This window comes from Podarcis vaucheri (genome assembly GCF_965113315.1).
Source record: "Podarcis vaucheri genome assembly, chromosome: 16".
NCBI classification, from domain to species: Eukaryota; Metazoa; Chordata; class Lepidosauria; order Squamata; family Lacertidae; genus Podarcis; species Podarcis vaucheri.
Window position 1 is genome coordinate 22,924,625 of NC_138754.1, and position 23,788 is coordinate 22,948,412.

At 48.7% G+C, this 23,788-nt stretch overlaps 1 protein-coding gene across 1 annotated transcript in view; it reads right to left on the bottom strand.

The window, feature by feature from the left end:
• Positions 1-23,788, bottom strand: part of GCN1 (GCN1 activator of EIF2AK4) — a 69,599-nt gene that overhangs the window by 3,897 nt on the left and 41,914 nt on the right. Inside the window, exons 42-54 of the mRNA XM_082202964.1 lie at positions 23,594-23,736; positions 22,256-22,373; positions 18,032-18,247; positions 15,283-15,447; positions 13,773-13,934; positions 12,703-12,795; positions 10,403-10,546; positions 8,672-8,941; positions 7,293-7,406; positions 4,126-4,356; positions 3,004-3,197; positions 2,684-2,798; positions 1,119-1,215 (exon numbers count right to left, since the gene is read on the bottom strand). Coding sequence (XP_082059090.1) covers positions 1,119-1,215; positions 2,684-2,798; positions 3,004-3,197; positions 4,126-4,356; positions 7,293-7,406; positions 8,672-8,941; positions 10,403-10,546; positions 12,703-12,795; positions 13,773-13,934; positions 15,283-15,447; positions 18,032-18,247; positions 22,256-22,373; positions 23,594-23,736 — 2,062 coding nt within the window. The remainder of the gene's footprint in view (positions 1-1,118; positions 1,216-2,683; positions 2,799-3,003; positions 3,198-4,125; positions 4,357-7,292; positions 7,407-8,671; positions 8,942-10,402; positions 10,547-12,702; positions 12,796-13,772; positions 13,935-15,282; positions 15,448-18,031; positions 18,248-22,255; positions 22,374-23,593; positions 23,737-23,788) is intronic.

Consider the following 23,788-nt stretch of genomic DNA (forward strand, 5'->3'; position numbering starts at 1 on the left):
GTCTGTGGAATGCTCTCCCCAGGGAAGTTTGCCTGGCGCCTTCATTATACACCTTTAGGCGCCAGGCAAAAATGTTTCTTTTTAACCAGGCCTTTGGTTGATCCGATTTACATCCTATGCCCTTTTAAAATGTGGTGGGGGGGGCTATTGGGTTGTTTTTGTTTTTATTAGGTATTTTGTGGTCTTATATCTTGATTTTACTCTGTCAAATGCCCTGAGACCCCCTGGTATAGAGCAGTATATAAACTCAATCAGTGATCAAGTTTGTCAATTTTGTTAAGTTAACTAAATAGTCTTAATTGCATACTGAATAAATGTGCAATTAATTGTTACTCTTTTGAATTTTATTGTGTTATTATCTTCCTTAGTGGGTTGTGGAAACTGCTATTTTGAACAATGCTTTTTTGGGAGGGTAGGGGGCACTGGGAATGTGTTTGTGCAACCGAGGGGGCAATGGCCTGAAAAAGCTTTCCCAGTGTAAATTTAAAATCCGTAACTTAAGAACTGAACCAGGGCACTCCAACCAACTCAACCCCTAGCATGCCACCCAGTCTGAGGTCTGGGGCACTCCATTACATGCACAATGACAACAATCATAATAATTTTTACAGCCTCCTAGTGGACAAAGAAAGGGACGCGGGTGGCGCTGTGGGTAAAACCTCAGCGCCTAGGACTTGCCGATCGTATGGTCGGCGGTTCGAATCCCCGCGGTATGGTGAGCTCCCATCGTTCGGTCCCAGCTCCTGCCCACCTAGCAGTTCAAAAGCACTCTTAAGTGCAAGTAGATAAATAGGTACCGCTTTATAGCGGGAAGGTAAACGGCGTTTCCGTGTGCGGCGCTGGTGCTGGCTCGCCAGAGCAGCTTCGTCACACTGGCCACGTGACCCTGAAGTGTCTCCGGACAGCACTGGCCCCCGGCCTCTTAAGTGAGATGGGCGCGCAACCCCAGAGTCGGTCATGACTGGCCCGTACGGGCAGGGGTACCTTTACCTTTACCTTAGTGGACAGAGAAGACAGTACTGTTTCCCCACCCAGGTCTGGACCACTCTATGGTGACAAGCTGAGAGGACACCTTTTCTGCTCCTGGGAATCATTCTGCACCCCCTGCCAAAGCATACCTAGCAGGTGATTCTGGAGAACGCTGCCAAGTTCTTCTTCCGACAGAAATGCACACAGCTCTGCCAGGCAGCCAGCGGAGGCCATACGGGTGGCATCCTAAAAGGAAATATTTCAAGTAACATTGAGGCTTTCCAGCAAAACAGAGGTTCTAGCAGGAACACACTTGGGTTTCTCTAGGTTCTGTTCCTATACACTTAATGCCTGGCAAAAGAATAGCATGAGGTTGCCCTCGTACCAGATGCCGCCCCCCTTTGAGAGCTCTTTCGCAGTCACTCTTGTGTTAATCACTCGATTTTAAGGGGTGAGTTCATTTTGCGAAAGAAATGAAAAAAATGAATTGAGGGAAGCCTGGGGGGGGGGGGGACGGGACAGGGAAGAGAGGACTTGTTGAAAGTCCTGGGAAACAAACTCGTCTTGTATTAAGGTGGAGGTAAAGAAGATTGAGAGAAGACTCTCCAACCTTCCTGTCCTGTGCAGGTCTGATGCTGGACTGGTAGCCTTAGGGCTGCTGTTCTCACTTCTGCCTTCCCACCCTTGGGGGATGAGACATCTTTCCTCCCTCCCTCCCCCTACAGAGATAGAAGAACAAGCAGGGCTCTTTGCACCCCCCACCTTAGTTAGATGAAAATAGCCTAGTTCTATCAACTAAGTATTTCCTTTAATAAATGTCCTCGTTTTCCTAAATGCAAAGTCTCGACGTGATCACATTCAGGGTGTATAAAAGGTGCTGCTCTAAGTGGAGATTCATTGCTAAGCTCGACTTCAGTCAAGACCAAATTCTATCAAGTGCTGTATATGTGGCCCTGAGCTCCTTGGAAGAACGGGAGGAGAAAAAGGTGGTAATTTTTTTTTTGAACAAGCACACACAAAGCTGCCCAGAGGCCCTTGGCCCATCTGTGACTACAACCAGCTGTGGCTCTCCAAGGCTGGAGGCAGCGTCCCTTTAGGCCGTCACTGAGCTATGAGCCTTCTCACAATATGGGGCAGATCAGCTTCCGCAAAAATCAATCTACCGTATACTGGAGTATAAGCCAACTTTTTCAGCACGTTTTTAATGCTGCAAAAGCCCCCCTCGGCTTATACTCGAGTGAGGGTCCTTTCAGGCTGCTCTTTCCTCCTCCACCACCTTTGCCGCTGGCGGCGGCAGCAGAGGAGGAACGAGCAGCCTGAAAGCAGCCCTTTTGGGCTGCTTGTTCTTCCTCCACCACTGCTGCCACCACCAGGTTTGTGGTGTGGTAAACCAGCTTATACAGTGGTACCTTGGCTTACATACGCTTCAGGTTACAGACTCTGCTAACCCAGAAATAGTACCCCGGGTTAAGAACTTTGCTTCAGGATGAGAAAAGAAATCAGGCGGCAGCAGGAGGCCCCATTAGCTAAAGTGGTACCTCAGGTTAAGAACAGTTTCAGGTTAAGAACGGACCTCCAGAACAAATTAAGTTCTTAACCCAAGGTACCACTGTACTCGAGCCGTAAGTTTTCCCAGTTTTTTGTGCTAGAATTAGGTGCCTCGGCTTATATTCGGGTCAGCTTATACTCAAGTATATACAGTAATTAAAAATACCTCGTCATGTCCCAACATGCCCAAGAGCACCGTGGTGATGTTCTTCCTAACAGCAGCATCAACTTTAGCACCAGCACTCTGAGTGACGAACCTCAAGGCCTGCAGCATCGTGTCCCTGGAAAGCAGCAAGAAACGTTAGGTCCGCCAGCCGGTCAGGGACAATCACTTCCTTCAAGTCAAGCCTAAGCCTTGGAAATCCTGCCTGGGAGAAGTCCCTCGTCACAGGATACCCCTCCTGCCCCGAGCCAAGAAACAGGAAGCAACCACTCCGCGTGGCTTTTGGACCCCCCGACACTTCAGCCCCCCAGAATCTCGCTTGCCTGATGCCGGAATCTTCGCTGGTTCGGATGCCGTTCAGCAGCTCGGTGAACAGTGGGTCGACTTTGGCATGCATGGCAATCAGCTTCCCCAGGGCGTCGGCGGCCTTCAGGCGAACAATGCGGTTGGGGTCTTGCAGCGCCTTCGTGAAGGTGGTTTGCAGCTGGGGCAAGAACGGCTTCAGAGCAATGCCCACCTGTAACGTGTTGGAGAAAGCACATCAGCAGAGCCGACAGCAAAAAAGTATGACCCCCACTTCCAAGAAAACATGGCAGCCCATCAATTCTCTGGTTTCTGATTCAAAGCCAATGCAAAAGAACGAAGCACAAAGAAGAGCCTTGTGGACTATTTTAAACATAGTGGGCTCTTCCTGAAATTTCTGAGCGCACCCCCGGGATTGCTTTAAAGGGCAAGTTCCAAGGCTCAGACTCGTGGCCCTGAAATTAAGAGTCTCATGCTCTCCCGACTGAGCCAGCCCAGCAAAAAGGGAGAACAGATACTTTCTTCTAGTCGCCTTTGGCAAGTAAGCATCTCTTAGAGGTGACTAGGCCAGGAAATGTGATTTTAAAAAATTAAATGTCTCTTTTTTATGTATATGCTTTTTATTAGCTTATTATTACGACACAAACACACACAATGAACAGACTTTTAAAAAAACAGATACAAAACAAATAATAAACGTATATCCATATTTCAATTCTTATTCTTATTCTTCCTCAACACGGGTCTAATGTCATATCTGGTAAACTGTTTCTTTCTCATTTCCTTTTTCCAACTTTTCTCTATATTTTATACTTTTACACCCTATTTTGTTTTGCAAAAATCACTCAAAGCAATTTGAGTAAAGGTCTCTCTTTCAGGCTACAAATCATTAACATGGGGGTCTGTTGTGGGACAGCAATCTTGTGATTTCTGTTGGCTTGTTTGCCAGGCTGATCTTACTGGGGCTGCTCCTCAAGGTTTCGGCACTAGAGGTCTGCTGTGAGTAGGAAAGCTGGAGGAAAGAAGCATGCAGCTTCTAAGCAGGGCTCCTCAACCTTCAATGCAGAGGATCTCATTCTGATAATACCATTCTCAAAAAGTTTCTCAGCGCACAGCGACCACCCAAAGCGTTTGCCACTTACCTTCGCCAGCAGAAGGCTTAGTGTCTCAAGAAGAGCCACCTTGACGTTCCAGCTGAACCGGTCTCCCAAGATACGGATGAGCGGCCCCGTAATGCTCACGACAGAGGGCTTCAGGGCTTCGGCTGAGGTCAGTTTGATCACAAGCCCCAGCGCCTTGGCCGCCTCCTCCTTCTGCTCCGAGCTGCCTGTCAGGACTCCCTCCCGAAGCACAGGAAGGATGGACGTCACGCCCTGTGTAAAAGGGGGGGGGGATAAGACAAGTGGGGAAATAAATGAAGAGGGAAGTCGTAAGAGTTTTGTGCATTTTGTGTTTTATATTGTGATTTTATGTTGTAACTGTCCTGAGACCCACAGGTATAGGGCGATATACAAATAATAATATCATCATCAAACCTTTTATTGGCATCACATACAAACATCCAAAACAAATCAATACGGAATTCCCCAGTGGCACAAAACATTTGCTAAAAGAAAGGAGGCAGAGCAGTCTATCGTCACATCTATAGGTCTCCAGGGAGATCAGACGTCTGCAGTGTATTTCGACGACAAAAAACCAAATAGAGATATTTAGCCACTAACTCGGTGAGCTCCTGATCATTCCCCAGTAATAGAAAATGTATGACCTCCAACTCTAGTTTCCATTTGGGGATACAGAGTTGATCTAGAAATTGCTGACGGAGATCAGCATATAGTTTACAATTAAGAACCATATGTGTAAGGGTTTCTACCAAGTGGTCTTCACGTGGGCAAGCTCTTTCTCCTTCCACCCTGCCTGAGAACCTTCCCCAAAGGAGGTTGGATGGATTTGAATTAAACCTGGCCAGCGAAAATGCCCTTCTTTCTTGAGGGTTAAACAGAAATTCAAGGTAATTGTGGTTAGTTTCATGTGCCCAAGAAAGTTGAAAATAAAGAGGGAGGAGGAGGAGGAGGAGAAGAAGAAGAAGAAGTCCCTTTATGCTCTGCTCAGCTAGTGGGGGAAAGCAAGCAGAGAAAGGGAGACCTCGGTCTGCTCCTAAGGCGGCCATATTCCCTTCTCTCTGTTTGCTTTGCCTTCTCTTGACCAGAGAGGGGTTTTCTTTTGTGATTCCAGTGGTGTCTCTCATCCAGGTGTGTGGGCCAAATGTGGCTCTCCAGGCTCCTCTGGCTGGCTTTCAGGGCTCTCCCCTGGACCTGCACCCTCCCTAGCCACGCCCTCTTCCCCAGGCCTCACCCCTCAATGACCCTGCTTTGCACCCTCGAGTGTTTTTTGCCTGGCTGGAAAGTGTCCCTGAATTCTGACCATGTCTCTTTCTTGCCTGGCTGGAGGACAGAGAGGGGCATGTGAGTGTGGGGTAAGACTAGCTTCCCGAACAATGATACAATCTGCACCCATTTCTCTGCCCACTTTTGCCTCTGGCTCCACCCACCCATCACTGGGCATGCAGCCCTTGGGTTGAAAGATGTCAATCAACTAATCATCCTGCCTGCCTTTTCAAGGAAGTCCCTTGACCAGAGGTTTTCAACCTTTTCTGATTCCATGGCTCCCTTAACCAACTCCATTCTTTCTGCAGCACCCCTGTGGGGCTCAGGATCCCAGTTCTGTCACCCCTTGCCTGCAGAGCTGGCAGCCCCTCACCCTTTTTTGAACACTCTCCCTTGTGGAAAAAACAATGCTGTCCAGGGTTGTAAAGACTGCAGAGAGAATAATTGGGTGCATTGGGTGCATAGATCAAATCTATGCTATCAGGTGCCATAAGAAAGCTGCAGAGATAGCGCAGGATAGTACACACCTCGGAAATGATCTCTTTCAGCTTCTGCCTTCTGGAAGAATGTATAGGGTTACAAAGACCAGGACTAGCCACCTGAAAAACAGTTTCTACCCAAATGCAATTCTGGTTCTAAATGCAGTATAAGGAGTCTCTATAGTATATTGTATTTTTAAATGGGGTTTCAGAGTTTTTAGGGGTTTTTGAATGTCTTATGTAGATCTTTCAATTTCATTGTTCTGTATGGGACAATGACAATAAAGATATCGTATCGTATCGTTCCTTCAGCCTCTTCTCCCTTCTCCTTGGGAGTCCTCCGGGCAGCTGCTGCAGCCATCCCTGGTTCCTGAGCTGCCCACCCCTGCCCCAAAGAGAGGTGCCTCCTCACACTGCCCCACAAGGGCCTGGGAAGCACCTCCTGACCCGCCCCAGAGGCACCATTCACATGCGGAGCTTGAAGCCAGAGCTGCTGCAACACACAACTGTGCAAGTGTTTGGGAGGCAGAGACTTGAGAGGGCACCAGAGGAAGGGAGGGAAGGAAAGAGGGACAGAGAACAGTGTTGCCTGCGGCACCCCTGACCATCATTCAGGGTGTACCCCAGGGTGCCACAGCACACTGGTTGAAAACCACTGCCCTTGACCACCACCACCACCCCAATTCTCTCCCTCTCACAGCCGAAGAAGGAAAAAAAACACCTAGGCTGGCAGTCCTGCCTTGCACTCTTCTCGAGAGATTTTTGCGGCCTTAACAATAATAAAAACTGAAAGGGACTGAGAGAGATTTGAGAGCCTCGGACGTAAGATCACCAGGCTAAAAAGATGGACTAATGGACTATGGTTTGGGATTGAAACCGGGGAGAGAAGGGTGGGTTTTGGAAGTCCAAAGGAGGCCTGAGCTTTATTTTGCAGTGTAAAAATTTTATGTTGTTTATTATTATAAGAATGGGGAATTCGTGGAAGGGAATTAGGGTCAACCTTAGAAAAAGTATCTTTTTTATTTTTTATTTTTATACATGACTAAGGTATATAATTTAAAAGTTGCTTTATAAACGGAACTAAATATAATAATCAACTAAGGGTTAAACTTATTACAAAGAAATATATTAACAAATTGAGGTTAATACATTAAGGATAAAAACTTGTTGAACAAATAATCAGATCTGGAATACAAGAAGGGGAGGTGTGGGGAAGTCGTGAAAAGAAGTTATTGAAAATGAGATTTAAAAGGTGGAACCTTTTTTGTGTTTTTTTGTTTTTGTTTTTCTGTTTTGTGTTTTGTACCTTTTGAAAATCTAATAAATATTACTTTAAAAAAAATATAACAATAATAAAAACAGAAAAATGAACAATGGCTAAAAACCCAAAACAGAGCAGGGATCACCGTAACATTTCAGGGTCCCACCAGAGCTCAGAGCTCTTACCTTTTTCAGAATGCAGAAGCCAGGGACGTGGTCTCCACCAGCATCATGGCCGACCAGACGGATATCCCTGTGCAGATCCTCTATGAGAGCCAGCTGGTTGCCAGCATCTAATTTCTGGGGGAAGAAGCAGAGATAGGACTAGGATTAGCAGATACGGTAGTACCTCGGGTTACAGACGCTTCAGGTTACAGACTCCGCTAACCCAGAAATAGTACCCCGGGTTAAGAACTTTGCTTCAGGATGAGAACAGAAATCGCGTGGCGGCAGCGGGAGGCCCCATTAGCTAAAGGGGTACCTCAGGTTAAGAACAGTTTCAGGTTAAGAACGGACCTCCGGAACAAATTAAGTTCTTAACCCGAGGTACCACTGTGCAGCCCTAAACAACAACAAAAAGTCCCCACCTAGTCCAGCATTCTGTTCTCATAGCAGCTAACCAGATGCCCCAATTGGAAGCTCACAAGGAAGACCTGGTATTTCAGGGGTGTACTGCTTCCAGCGTAAGAACATAAGAAGAGCCTTGCTGCTGGATCAGGCCAATGGTCCATCTAGTCCAGCAACCTGTTCTCACTGTGGCCAACCAGATGCCTGTGGGAAACCCAAAAGCAGGACACCCCCCACCTGCAGTTTCCAGCAACTGGTCTTCAGAAGCACTGCTGCCTTCAGTTGTGGAGGCAAAGCATATCCATCACAGCTAGCAGCCAACAGCAGAGGTAGAACAGGCACTAAGATCTGCTGGGGATGTCCTGCTTGTTTTTCCAACTTTTGCTTCTGCTGGGCGGGTGATGATGTGAGACAGGGCCTTCCTGGTGGTGGCTCCCTTCCCTGCATCCCCGATTACAGAACTTCCTCCCCGACAACATTCAGATGTTGCCCACACCCTCAAGAGGGTGCAAGGTGCAAACCTTTCCCCTTGGGAATGCAATCAACTTTCTTGTTGATACTGCTACTTTGTGTAATAGCATTACAGTGGTACCTCGGGTTACATATGCTTCAGGTTACAGACGCTTCAGGTTATAGACTCCGCTAACCCAAAAATAGTACCTTGGGTTAAGAACTTTGCTTCAGGATGAGAACAGAAATCGCGTGGCGGTGGTGGGAGGCCCCATTAGCTAAAGTGGTGCTTCAGGTTAAGAACAGTTTCAGGTTAAGAACCAACCTCCGGAACGTATTAAGTACGTAACCAGAGGTACCACTGTACAACACTGTTGCCTTAAACACAACACGGTAAAAATCCATCAACTGATTGATCAGAGATCACCTCTTCCGAGCATCTAACCAAACTCTATCTAATCAATTCAATTTTAATTTATCTAATTCAATTTTAATGACCCTGAACCAATCACAGCATCATCATCCTCTCAGAAGCAACTGGCTCCTACCTTGGTGATGGCATTGAGAGCATCCCAGCTTTCGTTCAGAACCACGGTGTTTGTGTCGTTGAAGAGCCGGATCAGGCCCGAGACCAGGCTCCGCAGGTGGGCCGTGTAGTCGGCCTTCGTCTTGGAGCAGTAGATGTTGAGGATGACGGCGGCTGCCTGCCTCATCCCCACCTCGGGGCTGCGTGTCGCCTCCAGCAGGTCCTCAATTATAATCCTCTGCCCGGCCTCGTCCTCCACCGACAGGATGACCACCTGGCAGTTTGACATCTCCTAGGAAAGTAGCAACGGGTGTCCTGTTGGTTTTTGGCCGCAACTTTATCCTGGGAACGAGTCCTTCCCAAGATGGCGTGCCGGAGAACCCTTCACCTTGATGTCCAAAGCCTAAAGGAAATAGACCTCTTTTCCCCATTTAGTGAGCCCTCTTAAAGGTGGGATTTAGTCACACAGTTCAATGGACATATGAAGACCAAAAGGCAGTGGTGGTGGAGCGACATGTTTAGGGTTGGATTACTACAATTCACTTTCTGTGGGGCTGCAGCTGCTGCAGAATACGGTGGCTCTGTTGCTTGTGGGGCCAGACTACTGCTGGGACATAATTGCTTGCTTTGACTCGCTGCCATTCTACAACTGGGCCAAGTTCAAGGTGCTAGCACTAAAAATATAAGGACTGGTTACTTGAGAGACCACCTGAGTCTTATATACCCTATGGGAGAAACTCCAACAGACCACGCCCCAAAGATCTCAGAAGCCTCCTCTGGAGTAACTTGGAGTGGGACTTTTAGTGTGTCCATCCTTGTTCTGTTCCTGGCAAGACACGACGGGCATCCACTAACTGCACTTTCCAGAAACTGGAGACATTTTTGTTCCGACAGGTTTTCCCAGCTGAATGAATGGGTCTTTGCCACCAGTGTCCCCTTGTTGGGTTTTAGCCTTATTTTAAATGTATTGGTTGTTTTGGTGTCTTGATGGTTTCTAACCATCTTATATGTAAATCACCTTGAGATAGTGGTTTAGAAAGCAATTGATAAATTTAATGGTAATGATGTCACAGAAATGATACAAATCCTCTATCGCTGGCAATGACCGACTGGCAGTCTTCTCTGTCCCTCCCCAGCTTCTCTGTTCCTGTGCCACCTTCTACTTGCAACATCACTGCCAGCATCCTTCACCAACCCAGTGCGCTACTGCTGCTTTGGACTAGAATTCCTATCAGTGCCAGACTCTAGCTGGGGGTCCAGCATGGAGTAGTGGTTTAGACTAGGACCTGGAAGAGACCAAGGATCAAATCCCTACTTGGCTATGGAGATCGCTGGGTGTGAGTTGGACCAGTAACTGCCTCTTGGCCTAACCTACCTCACAGGGTTGTTGTGGGGATTAAAGGAGGAGGTGTGAACCATGTATACCACCTTGAGCACATTGGAGAAAATGAAATACCGTATTTTTCGCTCTATTAAGACACACCAGACCACAAGACGCACCTAGTTTTTGGAGGAGGAAAACAAGAAAAAAAATATTCTGAATCTCAGAAGCCAGAACAGCAAGAGGGATCAATGCGCAGCGAAAGCAGCAATCCCTCTTGCTGTTCTGGCTTCTGGGATAGCTGCGCAGCCTGCATTCGCCCAATAAGACACACACACATTTCCCCTTACTTTTTACGAGGGAAAAAGTGAGTCTTATAGAGCAAAAAATACGGTAGCTTCAGCCCATCTTTCTCTCCAAAAACATTCTTACCTGCTGCTCTTCGTTAGTCCCAAGCTTCCCCTTTAGCGCGGACATCATGGCAGGCAAGATCACGCCAAGGTGCCGGGTGAGAGCGTCGCCAGCTACAGATGAGAGGAAGGCCAGGACTCTGGTGTTTACAGGAGAAGAAATAAGCTAAGGGAAACAAGAAATTAGAAATAAGAAGAATACTTTATACTACTGACCTGTAACAGGGGTGGGGTACCCTGCAGCCCTCCAGATGTTGTTGGACTACAACTCCCACCCTCCCTGGCTGGGGCTGATGGGAGATGGAGTCCGACAACAATGGGAAGGCTACAGGTTCCCCCGTCTCTGTCTGACCTACAGCCCGGACATTGACTCCAGACACTGTTCTGTGACCCCAAATTCCCAAGGATGCTTTTGCACATCAACCAAGCAATAGGCTTGCTCTTGAGTGTGCATACTCAGAAGCATGGTGCCATATTGGGTAGAGTGTTGGCATACAGCGTGCGAGACCCAGATTAAAATTCCTGCTTGGCCCGCAACAACAGCGACAAGAGTATTGTTAGCCCAGAAATGGAAGCAAGAAGAGATTCCGATGAAAGAAGAATGGCAAACAAAATTAATGGACTATGCAGAATGAGATAAAATGACAGGAAGGAATCGAAACCTGCGGGACCAGAGATTTACAGAAGATTGGAAGAAATATATGAACTATTTGAAGAGCAACTGTAACCAACAAATTACGCTAGTAGGACTACAAGAAGCTGTGTTAAGGAGAAATGTATGAAGCATTGCAAATTAGAGAAAGAGCAGTGATATTAGTTATGAGCTAAATGTAATTGAAGAAGTGGGAAAAGTGTATTTAATGATTAGACTGGAAAATTTTCAGATGAGATTGATGGAAGTCAAAAAAAATTGTATAAGATGTTAAAACATGTTTGATTACTGTTGAAAATGATATGTTGAAAATTAATTTTTTAAATTTTATATATATATAAATTCCCGCTTGGCCGGAACCTCGCTGAATGCTGCAAGAAGAGCCTTGCTGGATCAGACCAATGGCCTGTCAGTCTAGCAACCTGTTTCCCATACAGGAAGCAGACAAGCAGGACCTGAGCCCGTTAGCATTTCCCCAGCCATGTTCCCCAGCATACTGCCTCTGATTCTGGGGACAGCAACGCTGCCATCACAACTGGCAGTCACTGGCAGCTTTATCCTCTGTGAGCGAAGTCTAGTTCCCTTTCAAAGCTGTCCAAGTTGGTGGCCATCCCTACCTCTTGTGCATCAGTACATAGAGGCCTTGGGCCAGCTGCTGCCTAACCTACATTACGGGATGGGTGTCAGGATAAAACTGGGAGAGGAGAATTGTGCACTCCACCTTCAGCTCCTCTTAAGAAAAGTGGGAAATACATAAACAGCCAAATCCTGGCCCTCTGGAGCAGGCATAGGCAAACTCGGCCCTCCAGATGTTTTGGGACTACAACTCCCATCATCCCTAACAGGACCAGTGGTCAGGGATGATGGGAGTTGTAGTCCCAAAACATCTGGAGGGCCGAGTTTGCCTATGCCTGCTCTGGAGGGTCCACCTGCACCTGGGTAGGATTTTTTTTCCTACCTGAGGGCCATATTCCCTCCTCAGGGCCAGATGTCAGCAGTAGGAGGGGCCAGAGGCCAAAGTGGGCAGGGCAACAAGACACACATATTTCCTTTGAATAGTAGACTACTTTCTACACACCCTTCTCTCTCTTTCACCCATCCAGGCAGTGTCAGAGTTCAAGGGCACAGTCCTGCCAGGCAAAAACACTCAAGGAGGGTGTAAATTTAGGGCTGGTGAGGGGTGTGGACGGAGGAGAGTTCCAAGAGCCAGTCAGACATTCCTCATTCCTGATGGAAATATGTGTTTTCAAAAACCTTGAGATTTCCATGTAAGTGCTTGAAAAGTTTTAAGATATTTTAAGATATCATAGAGTTGGAAGGGACCCTGAGGTTCATCTAGTACAGGCTTCCTCAAACTCGGCCCTCCAGATGTTTTGAAACTACAGTTCCCATCATCCCTGACCACTGGACCTGCTAGCTAGGGATCATGGGAGTTGTAGGCCAAAAACATCTGGAGGGCCGAGGATGAGGAAGCCTGATCTAGTGCAACCTCCTGCAATGAAGAATAGGCAGCTGTTCCATTTGGGGATCAAACTTGCAATGCTGGGATTATCAGCACCACGCTCTATCCAACTGAGTTTGCAACTGCTTATCAAGGAACTGAGCTGAGAGGGACTCACTTTCAAAGGTTACATAAAGGGTGGGGCAGGGGGGAGTGTTCACACACATACCTTTGGCACCAAGTAAGGCAGCACCACTCGGCTCTTCACAGCCATCACTTGCTTAAGGCCATCCAGAGCAAACTCCGACGTCTCTTCACATTCCTACGAGAAAGAAAAGGAAAGAAGCCATTGTATGTACAGCCATTACAGCCACTGCAAGCATTATTGTAAGCATTACTTATCCAGGAAGCTAAAGCTAAAGAGACCCCTGACCATTAGGTCCAGTCGTGACCGACTCTGGGGTTGTGGGGCCCATCTCGCTTTATTGGCCGAGAGAGCCGGCGTACAGCTTCCAGGTCATGTGGCCAGCATGACTAAGCCGCTTCTGGCGAACCAGAGCAGCACTCGGAAACGTCGTTTACCTTCCCGCCAGAGTGGTACTATTTATCTACTTGCACTTGATATGCTTTCGAACTGCTAGGTTGGCAGGAGCAGGGACCGGACCGAGCAACGGGAGCTCACCCTGTCGCAGGGATTCGAACCACCGACCTTCTGATCGGCAAGCCCTGGGCTCTGTGGTTTAACCCACAGCACCACCGGCGTCCCTTTGTCCAGGAAGCTTAAAGCACTTTAAACATGAAATCGGATTTCATCAGCTCCATGGTCTGGCTACTGCAGGGGGAGGCCTGCCCCATCCTCTCCACCTGCCAGATCCATCTCCTACAGCAAAGACCAAAGATGTCAAGAACGGTGTTGCTGGAGCAGATGGAGACCCATTGAAGCCAATGGTGGGAGAATCTGTACTTCTGCTAACTCCCAGCAGCCCCCCAGCCAATGGCCACCGAAGATGGGAATTGTAGCATATGGACACTCACAGGTTCCCTAGCCCTGTGATTCATCTTCCAGCACCCAAATGCCCCTGGAAGTCCCCAAAGCCATGATGCCGGTCCTCAGCACCTGACATTCAGAGATTTGCTGTCTCTATACACACAGGTTCCCAAATAGCTTTCATCAATCAGTCCACCTTCCAAGTTATTTTTGGGGTGTTCTCGGCAGCACCTCAAAATAAGGAGAGCTACTGCTGCATATCTTTCCTAATTCAACAGGACACAGAGAGAAAGAACTTCTGATGTGCTCACCAGCTGCTTCAGCAAGAAGGGCAGGATGTCTTCCAGAGCCTGGTACCCGACGGTAGAGTGCAGCTGTTCGAAGGTCTTTGCGGCTGCTTCCCGGACCTCCTCCAAAGGGTCGCACAGAGCTTTCCTCACTGTTGGGACCAGAGACTCTGAGAAGCACAGCACCTGGAAAGGGGGCAGATGAAGACCGCTGCTGGGTGGATTTCCATGGCGGGTACAAGGGGAAAGGTGCAGTCAAGTTTTCATTTCTTAGTACAGAAAGTATTGATCTGATGTATAGAGATCTTTCCTGTTCTGATTAGTTCAGGAGGGTTCTGGAAGGTTTCTTTCCACGTGGGAAAAGGTGCAATCGACTCCTAGGAAACCTATGCAAAGTTGTGTTTTCTGAGAAGTTCCATTGTACATAATAGAAATAGGTAAAAAGGTAAAGAACCCCTGAATGCTTAAGTCCAGTCAAAGGCGACTATGAGGTTGTGGTGCTCATCTCTCTTTCAGGCCAAGGGAGCCGGTGTTTATCCACAGACAGCTTTCTAGGTCATGTGGCCAGCATGACTAAACCGGTTCTGGCGCAAAAGAACACTGTGACAGAAACCAGAGCGCACAGAAACGCCGTTATCCTTCCCGTTGCAGCAGTACCTATTTATCTACTTGCACTGGTGTGCTTTCAAACTGCTGGATTGGCAGAAGATGGGACAGTGCAACGGGAACTCACCCCGTTGCGGGGATTCGAACTGCCAACCTTCTGATCGGCAAGCCCAAGAGGCTCAGTGGTTTAGACCACAGCGCCACACATGCACACAGTTGCCTTGAAACTGAAGCACCTGGTGTTTTCAAGGTCCCTTAGCTTTGAAACCTACAGAACAGCTTCTTCTCAGTATTCTTCCCGCACCTTCTCCAGAAGGACCCTAGGAACCCATCCTCAGTGGTTGGTTTGCCTCCTTTCGCACTGATCAGCTCCAATCAGCACAAAGGGAGAGAAGACTTCTCTGGGGCTACAAAGCTCTCCTTTCATGCCGACTGACGCTGGAGACAGGGACCCTGCTGCAGAAATAGTCGAGGGTCTTTGACCCACCCCCACAACTATACTATTGGAATTGATACATTTCCTGACTCCTTCAATAATTTTTATCTGCCAAAATGGGAAGAAAAGGAGAAAAGGTTCTATGAGAGAATGGATAACTAAAGTTTTGAACATGGTAAACTTAGAAATATGGTTGATAAACAGAGAAGGAAGATAACAACGTCCTTGTGGAAAAACGGAATCTTTTCATAATTTACTAGAGCAGTTGTTGCTTGGCACTCTGAATTTGATTAAATATGTTAAATCCGCTTCATGTCTGATTTTGGTTTCGGATATTTAGTATCTTCTGGCATTCCTTAAGTTAACTGCATCCTTCTTCTTTTTTATTTTGGTTTCTATGTAAAGCATAATAATAATGACGACTAAATTAAATAACTAATGCAGCCCAGACCACCAGGTTCCAAGTTACTGCTGCTGTGAATAAGAACTTACAGCATCCCTGCTGGTGGACTTCATGATCTCACTCAGGCCAATGCAGACTCCTTGCCTCTTGTCGCTCTTCTCCGACCTCAGACCTTCCTCCAAAATGGGGATGATTTCTGGAAGAATCTTCTCTCCCAGCTTCCGGACAAGGTCCCCCAACGTGCGTGCTGCGATCTGCCGATATAGAGTTTTAGATGTGTCAAAACAGAGCCACTCACAAGGTTTGAAAAGAAGCAAAAACAACTGCACTTGGAAGGGCTGGCTGTCCCCACTCTGATTCACTGTGAATGTCCCATTATGCTTTTCCAAATATTATTATTATTACATTTCTATCCCACCCTTCCTCCCGAAGGAGCCCAGGGCAGTAAACACATGTGATAAAACAATTATTCTTACAAGAGAGAGATGAAAGAAGGGGTGGGGGGAATTGAAACAATTAAAGCATCTGCTAAACGATTCCAATACAAATGAAGGCTTTGAAAAATCTCTACCTAAAAAGTTGTGTTGGGGAAGGAAGGTCTTCAGTGAGTGCCGGAAAGGCAACAAGAGAGACCCCTGTATAATATTTAACAAGAAGGGCTTCCAAAGGCGGTGTCACCACAACAAAGGCAAGACTCCTATGTTGCATGAAGCAGACCACCTGATAGGTTGGTACCTGCTATCGACTGAGTAGCAACAAATCGCTGCCTCATGGAGCTCACATTCCAAGTTTTAAGGATGAGGAGAATGGTGGAGGAAAAGGTAGAGAGGAAAAGAGGGAACAACCCCTCCGAGAGGGGGGGGGGAGGGAATTTGAATTTCAGTCACAGACCAGTTCCAGCCCACATACAATATCAAGGAAGTCATAAAACACGATAGGGATACATTTGAATTTGCAATTAGGTATAAGAGGGACAATACAGATATAGTAATACAGTGGTACCTCGCAAGACGAAATTAATTCGTTCCGCAAGTCTCTTCGTCTTGCGAGTTTTTCGTCTTGCGATGCACGGTTTCCCATAGGAATGCATTGAAAATCAATTAATGCGTTCCTAGGGAAACCGCCTTCAGACCAGGTCCGGGGACAGTCTGTCCCCGGACCTCTTCTGAAGGCTGGGGGGGGGGACAAGGGCTTTTCTTCCCACCCCCAGCATTTTAAAAAACCCGGGACAGCGGAGGACTTCTCCGCTGTCCGGGCGATCTTAAAATGCTGGCGGGCGGCATTTTAAAATCGCCCCGGACAGCGGAGGACTTCTCCGCTGTCCGGGGCGATTTAAAAGCCCCTGGGAAGGCAGGCAGGGGGGACAAAGACTTTCGCCCCCGCCCGCCTTCAGAAGGTGTTCCCGCCCCCCACCCCGCTTCGGAACAGCGTTCCGAAGTGGGGCGGCTGGGGCAGGTGTTCCCGCCCCCCACCCCGCTTCGGAACAGCGTTCCGAAGTGCGGCGGCTGGGGCAGGTGTTCCCGCCCCCCCACCCCGCTTCGGAACAGCGTTCCGAAGTGCGGCGGCTGGGGCAGGTGTTCCCGCCCCCCCACCCCGCTTCGGAACAGCGTTCCAAAGTGGGGCGGCTGGGGCAGGTGTTCCCGCCCCCCACCCCGCTTTGGAACAGCGTTCCGAAGTAGGGCGGCTGGGGCAGGTGTCCCCCCCCCCGCTTCGGAACAGCGTTTTAAAATGCTGGGGGTCGGGAGCAAAGCGTTCGCTGCCGACCCCCAGCATTTTAAAATCTCCCCGGGACACGGGGAGATTTTAAAATGCTGGGGTCGGCAGCGAACGCTTCGCTCCCGACCCCCAGCATTTTAAGATCGCCCGGGGCAGGCGGGGGGAAGGCAGGTGGGGGGGGGAGAAAAGACTTTTGCCCCCCGCCGGCCTTCAGAAGAGGTCCTCTTCTGAAGGCCGGCTGTGGGCGAAAGTCTTTGCTCCCGACCGCCAGCATTTCCCTATGGGCTTTCGTCTTGCGATGCAAGCCCATAGGGAAATTCGTCTTGCGAAGCGCCTCCAAAACAGAAAACCCTTTCGTCTTGCGGGTTTTCCGTCTTTCGAGGCATTCGTCTTGCGGGGTACCACTGTAGTTAAAAAATATATATAAATTAAAACTTAGTCATTAACATGTAACCTGAAATTATCATTTAAAACCTTAATCATTATGATAGCACAGCTTGTTCCCTAAGTTTTATGCCAATCGCACAGAATCCGGCTACCCTTAATGTGATCTCAGGATCCTTGTCCTCTACCAGGGATTTTAGACATTGAAGTTCGGATTCATTTGGAGATTTTGAGAGAGAGAAGATATCCGTTTTACACGTGCATAAAGCCTACGCATTATGAGGGGCTGAGGTCTCCCTTTATCCCACATGCCTAACCTGCTCCCAGAAATCCAACAGACTCTGTGTCCCACTGGAATACATAGCAGAGCATCTACAAATTCAACCTATCTAGCACTGATCCCCACAGTCCCAATTTTGTGCAAATGCACACTACATTGTAGCGTAGGAGCCAACTACTAGGGGCTGTGCGGGCTTTAGCCCCCACAATAAAATATTTGATGGGGCCAGGCCCCCACAAAGTTGATGGACATTCCTATTCAAATGGTGTGTGTGTGTGTGTGTGTGTGTGCGCGCGCGTGCGCACTGCATCATGTGGTTGATTATGGGGGGCAGGGCTTACCTGGTCCCCCACAATATTTTATTCAAGCTGGCACCCCTGCGTTGCAGAACCATAAAGCGAAACTTTGTTAACACCTGAAAAGTGGCAGAGTCAAGTTGGCTGGCCCAAAGACTTAACTGTTCTCTTGTCTGCACAGGTGCTGGCCAAGAATCCCAGGAGGAGGCCAAAGAGCGTTGGCAGAATCTCGCGGAGCGTGCGAGGCGTGTTGGAGACGACAATTTTCCAAACGTGCAAGGATGCCTGTCGGACGGCCAGCTGCGTATCCGAGCGGCCCATGTACAGCCCCGCCAGCACCCGGTTCCTCCTCTCCACTCCGAGCGCGTTAATGATTGCCTGGAAAAATAAAAATAATGTGTTATTATTTTTTTAAAAAAGAGGTGCGGCCAAGAAAACAAGTTTCAGTTTGCATCCAGCGTTAGACACACTGAGAGTAGGCCCACTGAAACTGTATGCGTTCTTTGTAGGCACACAGTTTAACAATGAAACTCACTGCTGCAGGAAGCAGTGATGGCTACTTATTTGGATGGCTTAAAAAGAGGATTGGACAAACTCTTGGAGGGCAAGGCTATCAATGGCCGCTATGCCCTTCCTCTAGTTGGAGGCTGTAATACTTCAGGATCCCAGTTGCTGGAGACCACAGGAGGGGAGAGGACTCTTGTGCTCAGGTCCTGTTTGCAGATTTCCCCAGAAAAGGCTTATGGCTGCCAGTGTGGTGTAGTGGTTAAGAGCGGTAGTCTCGTAATCTGGGGAACCGGGTTCGCGTCTCCGCTCCTCCACATGCAGCTGCTGGGTGACCTTGGGCCAGTCACACTTCTTTGAAGTCTCTCAGCCCCACTCACCTCACAGAGTGTTTGTTGTGGGGGAGGAAGAAGGGAAAGGAGAATGTTAGCCGTTTTGAGACTCCTGAAAGGGAGTGAAAGGCGGGATATCAAATCCAAACTCTTCTTCTTCTTCTCTCTGTGAGAACAGGATGGCGCCTTGCTTGGGCCACTGCCCTGATCTAGCAGGCTGTTCTTATGACTGCAAACTGCTTCAACCATTCTTAATATTGTATTTGTTAAAAAATTGTTGTAACCAGCACCCTGGGACCTCATGGTGGAGGGCAGGTAAGAAATCAAACCAGCAACAGCAACGTAAGATGCATGGATTTCTATGGGTCTTCTCTGAGGAGAATTTATCTGGATAAAGCCTACTGTGTTTCACACTAGCAAGAAACATACTGCAGGGCCAAACTAGGGAAGGCATTCATTGGGAGATCTCGAATCATATCATTCATCTCTTCACATCCCCTACTCCCAAAGAAGGGAAAGCAATAATTTTTGGGTGGAGAGATCTACCAGTGAAGCAAAAGGCACTGGTTTTTTAATATAAGGTTGGTGGCGGCTATTTAAAAAAAAAAAGGGAAAAGGAAAAAAGAGGGTAGTCATATATCAAGTGTTTGAAATTCCCCAGGTGCCATGTGTGTTTTGCTACTGGTGCAGGTCCAATTGCAAGTACAGTAATAATAATAATAATAATAATAATAATAATAATAATAATAATAATAATAATAATAATTTATTATTTGTACCCCGCCTATCTGGCTGGGCCTCCCCAGCCACTCTGGGCGGCTTCCATAAAAACCAAAAATACACTAAAATATCACACGTTAAAAACTTCCCTGAACAGGGCTGCCTTAAGATGTCTCCTGAATGTCAGGTAGTTGTTTATCGCTTTGACATCTGCTGGAAGGGCGTTCCACAGGGCGGGCGCCACTACCGAGAAGGCCCTCTGCCTGGTTCCCTGTAGCTTTGCTTCTCGCAATGAGGGAACCGCCAGAAGGCCCTCGGCGCTGGACCTCAGCGTCCGGGCAGAATGATGGGGTGGAGACGCTCCTTCAGGTATACTGGACCGAGGCCGTTTAGGGCTTTAAAGGTCAGCACCAACACTTTGAATTGTGCTCGGAAACGTACTGGGAGCCAATGCAGGTCTTTCAAGACCGGTGTTATATGGTCTCGGCGGCCGCTCCCAGTCACCAGTCTAGCTGCCGCATTCTGGATTAGTTGTAGTTTCCGAGTCACCTTCAAAGGTAGCCCCACGTAGAGTGCATTGCAGTAGTCCAAGCGGGAGATAACCAGAGCATGCACCACTCTGGCGCGACAGTCCGCAGGCAGATAGGGTCTCAGCCTACGTACCAGATGGAGCTGGTAAACAGCCGCCCTGGACACAGATTTGACCTGTGCCTCCATGGACAGCTGTGAGTCCAAAATGACTCCCAGGCTGCGCACCTGGTCCTTCAGGGGCACAGTTACCCCATTCAGGACCAGGGAATCCTCCACACCTGCCCGCCTCCTGTCCCCCCAAAACAGTCCTTCTGTCTTGTCAGGATTCAACCTCAATCTGTTAGCCGCCATCCATCCTCCAACCGCCTCCAGACACTCACACAGGACCTTCACCGCCTTCACTGGTTCTGATTTAAAAGAGAGGTAGAGCTGGGTATCATCCGCATACTGATGAACACCCAGCCCAAACCTCCTGATGATCTCTCCCAGCGGCCGCATGTAGATGCTGAAAAGCATGGGGGAGAGGACAGAACCCTGAGGCACCCCACAAGTGAGAGCCCAGGGGTCTGAACACTCATCCCCCACCACCACTTTCTGAACACGGCCCAGGAGGAAGGAGCGGAACCACTGTATAACAGTGCCCCCAGCTCCCAGCCCCTCAAGACGGTCCAGAAGACGGTCGATGGTATCGAACGCCGCTGAGAGATCCAGCAGAACTAGGAAACAGCTCTCACCTTTGTCCCTAGCCCGCCGGAGATCATCAACCAGTGCGACCAAGGCAGTTTCAGTCCCATGATGAGGCCTGAATCCCGAATGGAAGGGATCCAAATGGTCCGCTTCTTCAAGGCGTGCCTGGAGTTGTTCGGCAACCGCTCGCTCAATCACCTTGCCCAGGAATGGAAGATTTGAGACTGGGCGATAGTTGGCTATCGTGGCCGCATCTAAAGATGGTTTTTTAAGAAGCGGTTTAATAACTGCCTCTTTCAGCGGGTCTGGGAAGGCTCCCTCATGGAGGGAAGCATTCACCACCCCACGAAGCCCATCGCCCAGTCCTTCCCGGCTAGCTTTTATAAGCCAGGATGGGCAAGGATCCAGGAGACAGGTGGTTGGTTTCACTCGTCCAAGCAGCCTGTCCACATCCTCGGAGGTAACAGATTGGAATTGATCCCACTCAACTTGACTAGACAGAACTCTAGCACTCTCCCGCCCCGGCCTTGCTCCCACGGTGGAGTCTACTTCTTCCCGAATCTGAGCGATTTTATCTGCGAAAAACTTTGCAAAATCATTGCAGGAGAACATGTGGCCCGTACTGGGCCCTGATGTTGCAGGTGGTTCCGCTAAATTGTGAACCACCTGAAAAAGTCTCCTGCTGCTGTTTTCTGCAGATGCAATAGAGGCGGTGAAGAAATTCTTCTTCGCTGTCGCTATCGCCATTTGGTAGGCTCGACGTTGAGCTCTAACCTGTGTCCGGTCAGATTCGGAATGAGTTATCCACCACCGGCGCTCTAGCCGTCTCAACGATTGTTTCATTGCCCTCAGATCCGTGGAAAACCACGGGGCTGTCCGGGCTCCATGCAATCGGAGAGGGCGCTTCGGAGCCAAACAGTCAACAGCCCTGGTTAACTCCACATTCCAGCGGGCCACCAGGGAATCAGCTGAAAGGCCTTGGTTTACGAACTTAATGCATTCCAGAAGTCAGTTCTTAAACCAAAGCGTTCTTAAACCAAGGCATGCTTTCCCATAGCCAGCAGGGGACTCAAATTACAAATGGAACACACACAACAGGAAGTGGAACATGTTCTGCTTCCAAGGCAAAGTTCACAAACCGAAACACCTACTTCCAAGTTTGCAGCGTTCTTAATCCAAGTTGTTCATAAACTAAGCTGTTATTAAACCAAGGTACCACTGCACGTTGAGATTTCTGGGTGTCAGGGTTGGCAACCACAGTTTAAAAATCTCTGCCCTAGTCCATGGTTAATACCATTTCCATTTCCACTGTGTGTGCTTCTGCTCCTTGCATACTGGGACAAGTGAACTGTTGTAAGAGCACGCTACAGTCAGGCAATGTAGCCGAGACAATAGAATCATAGAAATGTAGAATTGTAACGCTAGAAAGGGGTCGCCTAGCCCAACCCCCTGGCGAACAGACCTTCTGTTGTGGCAACCGTAACCTAAGTTTAAGGTGCCATTTGGCTTATACACCTGAGTTTCTAACACTGCAAATATCCACCGTCTTGCTTAGTCTGGGCTCCAGCTGTTTGCTCTCAAAGCAGCCAGGAGAGGAAAGGACAGCACTCACCTTGTTGGACTGAGCTGTTCCAAAGTTGTCGTCCTCAGAAGCCGTCTCCGTTGTCATCTTCCCTGTGACTCCCGAAATATAGAAGAGGAGGTCTCCGAGTAGCTGAACTGAGCTGTACCTGTTTGAAAAATAAATTTTACAAAAGGGCAGGTAAGGCAAGATTAAGGGACGTGGATGGCGCTGTGGGTTAAACCACAGAGCCTAGGACTTGCCGATCAGAAGGTCAGCGGTTTGAATCCCCGCGATGAAGTGAGCTCCCGTTGCTCAGTCCCTGCTCCTGCCAATCTAGCAGTTCGAAAGCACATCAAAGTGCAAGTAGATAAATAGGTACCACTCCGGTGGGAAGGTAAATGGCGTTTCCGTGTGCTGCTCTGGTTCGCCAGAAGTGGCTTAGTCATGCTGGCCACATGACCCAGATGCTGTACGCCGGCTCCCTTGGCCAATAAAGCGAGATGAGCGCCACAACCCCAGAGTCGGCCACGACTCGACCTAATGGTCAGGGGTCCCTTTACCTTTACCTAAGGCAAGACTGATGTATAGCACAAATGAGAAAGCATTTTTCAGCAAAGGGCAGCATTCCCTTTTGCACAACCTTTGAGAGTCACATGACCCTGGGCAGGGTCAGAAACAAAAGTGGGTGGAGCCATGAGGGTGAATTCTATCTTTGTACAGTAGGGTAGCTGTACACACCCCAGCCGAGCAAGAACAAATAAGTAAACAGCAAAGCAGGATCAGAGTGCTGGTGTGGCCTCTGGAGAGCCCAGAGGGCCCTGAGGGAAGACTGGAGGGTCGCATTGGTCCCCTGCGCATGTGGTTCTCTGTCTCCATTCAAAATAATAATAAATTTTATTTATACCCCGCCCTCCCCAGCCAAGGCTGGGCTCAGGGCAGCTAACAACCAGTAATAAAAAGAAGTTGAATGAATACAACTTAAAAAACAAGATTAAAATACAGCAATAAAACATTAAAATGCAGCCTCATCACAGGAGGAGAAAGGAAAAAAGAAAGAGGGGGAGGGAATCAAATTGACACCAAGCCAAAGGCCATGTGGAACAACTCTGTCTTACAGGCCCTGTGCAAAGAAATCAGATCCTGCAGGGCCCTGGTCTCGTGAGGCAGAGCGTTCCACCAGGCCGGAGCCAGAGTTGAAAAGGCCTTGGCTCTGGCTGAAGCTAATCTGACTTCCTTAGGGCCCGGGACCTCTAGGGTGTTGCTATTTATGGACCTTAAGGTCCTCCGTGGGGTATATCGGGAGAGGCGGTCCCGTAGGTACGAGGGTCCTAGGCCATGAGATTCCCCGCAAATGACAAGCCACATGAATGGGATGTCGGCTCTAACCTGATTCTCCAGAGGTCATCGAAGAGGCCTTGCTCCAGCTGAGGCAAGAGGAGCGCAATCGCTGTCTCTGCGTACATGCTTATGATCCTCTGCCCGGCGCGCAAAGCTGTGTCCCGCACGAACTCGTTCTCGTCTGCCAGCGCCTAAGTAGGAGGGTACAAATTACCAAAAAGGGTTGGTTTTGTGGGCGCAGCA